This window comes from Symphalangus syndactylus, chromosome 16, assembly GCF_028878055.3.
Source record: "Symphalangus syndactylus isolate Jambi chromosome 16, NHGRI_mSymSyn1-v2.1_pri, whole genome shotgun sequence".
Taxonomy (NCBI): Eukaryota; Metazoa; Chordata; class Mammalia; order Primates; family Hylobatidae; genus Symphalangus; species Symphalangus syndactylus.
In genome coordinates, this window is record NC_072438.2 from 53,997,501 (window position 1) to 54,000,160 (window position 2,660).

The 2,660-nt window shown below is 42.5% G+C and overlaps 1 protein-coding gene across 3 annotated transcripts in view; it reads left to right on the forward strand.

Moving 5' to 3' along the window:
• GABRB1 (gamma-aminobutyric acid type A receptor subunit beta1) overlaps positions 1–978 on the forward strand; it is a 434,372-nt gene extending 433,394 nt beyond the window's left edge. For 2 of the 3 annotated variants that reach the window (XM_055246277.2, XM_055246276.2), the window contains one exon: positions 179–523. In XM_055246277.2, coding sequence (XP_055102252.1) covers positions 179–523 — 345 coding nt within the window. Of the gene's footprint in view, positions 1–178 lie in introns of all 3 variants that reach the window. The other variant, XM_055246275.2, reaches the window with a different exon arrangement.
• The last annotated feature ends 1,682 nt before the right edge of the window (positions 979–2,660 follow it).

The following is a 2,660-nucleotide window of genomic DNA, read 5'->3' on the forward strand; positions in this document are numbered from 1 at the left end:
AGATAGATAGATAGATAGATAGATAGATCGATCGATCTCTACATCCGGGAGGCACATCAAGCCAGATGCTTAGGAAGACAATGTTTAATGAGCCTTATGGGGTATCACTAGTAACAGGTTAATGAAAACAGGCAAAGGTCCTGCAACTTGTGTCCGAGCCTGTTCTTTTTGCCATCAGGTCGACGCCCACGGTAACATTCTCCTCAGCACCCTGGAAATCCGGAATGAGACGAGTGGCTCGGAAGTGCTCACGAGCGTGAGCGACCCCAAGGCCACCATGTACTCGTATGACAGCGCCAGCATCCAGTACCGCAAGCCCCTCAGCAGCCGCGAGGCCTACGGGCGCGCCCTGGACCGGCACGGGGTACCCAGCAAGGGGCGCATCCGCAGGCGTGCCTCCCAGCTCAAAGTCAAGATCCCCGACTTGACTGATGTGAATTCCATAGACAAGTGGTCCCGAATGTTTTTCCCCATCACCTTTTCTCTTTTTAATGTCGTTTATTGGCTTTACTATGTACACTGAGGTCTGTTCTAATGGTTCCATTTAGACTACTTTCCTCTTCTATTGTTTTTTAACCTTACAGGTCCCCAACAGCGACACTGCTGTTTCTCGAGGTAAGAGATTCAGCCATCCAATTGGTTTTAGGTCTTGCATATCAGTTTTATTACTGCACCATGTTTACTTCAAAAAGACAAAACAAAAAAATTCTTTTTTTCCAGTCTACCGTGGTCCAGGTTATCAGCTCTTTAAGAGCTCTATTAATTGCCATGTTTACAAACAAACACAAAGAAAGAAGTTAGATAGGTAGATCTTTAGCAGTCTTTTCTAGTTGCCCTGGATTTTACTGATTTATTTTTTAGGGAAAATGAAAAGAGGACCTTGCTGTCCGCCTGCACTGCTTCCTGGTAAACTGTAACAATCTTATGCTGCCAAAAAAAAAAAAAAACAACAACATTAAAAAAAAAAATTTCCAGGATCTCAGAAGAAAAAAACAAAGCCATTGACAAGTTACAGATTTCCAGGAAGAAGGCAAAAGAAAAAGGAGCTTAGAAAGGGAAGGAAGAGTCCCCTCCATCCTTAAGTTCTCCCATGTCCATTGTAAAAGGGTTCCACAGCTCCACGGAAGAAGAGGGAAGGAAAGACAAGCGCTGGTCAAGGTTACACAATCCCAACCTGCCATCTTCACTGCACCATTAAGCTGGATATTCTGAAACATGCTTCTTTCTCAGACTTTCCAGCAAATTTTAAATTAACATTGGAATCCAACCTGGTCGACCTGGTAGCCATTGAGAACATTTTTCTTTTTTTCTTGAGAATAAAGAGCTTGGGAGGCAATGACCATTTTTCTAACTGGCCATTTCAAACGTACAGCTCTGAATTCCTCTCATCAGTCTGGAACCCCCTGATGCTGTCCCAGGAAGCCATGCCACCCCAGTTCCATAGTACCAGCTCCAGAGAGTGTGGGAGGAAGGGGATGGTGAGCAATTTTTGCTTGAAAAAAATATTGCCCTTGCCATTAGGAAGGCAAGATTTATGTGCTGTGAAAAGGGTGCCTGGGCAGTTATCTGAACTGCCAAATCTTAAATCAAATAGTATATATTTCTTTGCCTTCTAGAGAGCAGTATCTAATGGTGACAGGCTAGTCACACAGGCCTCAGCTGGCACTTGATGGCTCTGCTCTCTGAGCTCTGCATTCCAGACTGGAATGAATGCTTTGGAAAATACACAAACACCCATGTTGGTGTCATTCCCCTTCAGGACCAGAATTCCATTTTAAAGAAAATCTTGACAATAGCAGAACTACAGATAAAAACAAGAGCAATGACAAAAGCAGCGGAGCTTCCAACATGTGCACCAGTCCCTAAAGAACAGACCCTGTCTACACTCATTAATCACTGTTATTGCTCCTCTGCCTTATCTCTGCTTGTGGATTACTCTTGGTCATGTTTCTCATAGAAGGGGCATTCTTCAGTAGCCCAACACAATTCTAAACATGTCCAACCAGCTACAGTTGAGATTCTTCCCATGTTATGTCATTGAAACCTTGTCATTTTATTTTTCAACCTTAGTATCTAAGAATTCTGTATGTTCATTTGCAAGACTGAATGAAACTGTAAGCTAACCAAACAGTGATGCTGGAGGTTTGGGACCTGACCCATGAATGTGAAATAAGGGTTGAGGTAATAATAGGGACGATGGCCTGGCTTAATGATCTAGCTTTTCCCCTAAGACGGTGATGCGGTCCATGTTTACAATAGCATCAGCTTCTGGAAACTACAGACTTCACTGGACAGATGATGCTGAATTTTTACTGATGAGCTGAAGGGGAGAAAGTTACAAGATATTCTTTTAGAAAGCAAGAGGAAAAGGGAACCTTAAAATAAATGAATAGTTAAGGCTGAAGATAATATATATACAAAAACTCTGCTTTAACTGGAAAAAATGATCTCAATGGTTTCATGATAGGGACCACATTTTTATTTAGATTTTTAGTCGTATTATCACACTTTCCTAGTCAAGGAAATCCCCAACCTTAGGGCATGAAGTCATCCATTTTGAAACTCTTCAGTCCTTTGGCAGGCTGAGATGCTTGGCCATCATAAAATGGCCAAATAGAGTGGCATGTGGCCATGGTGATTGTAAGGTTAATATTCCGTAA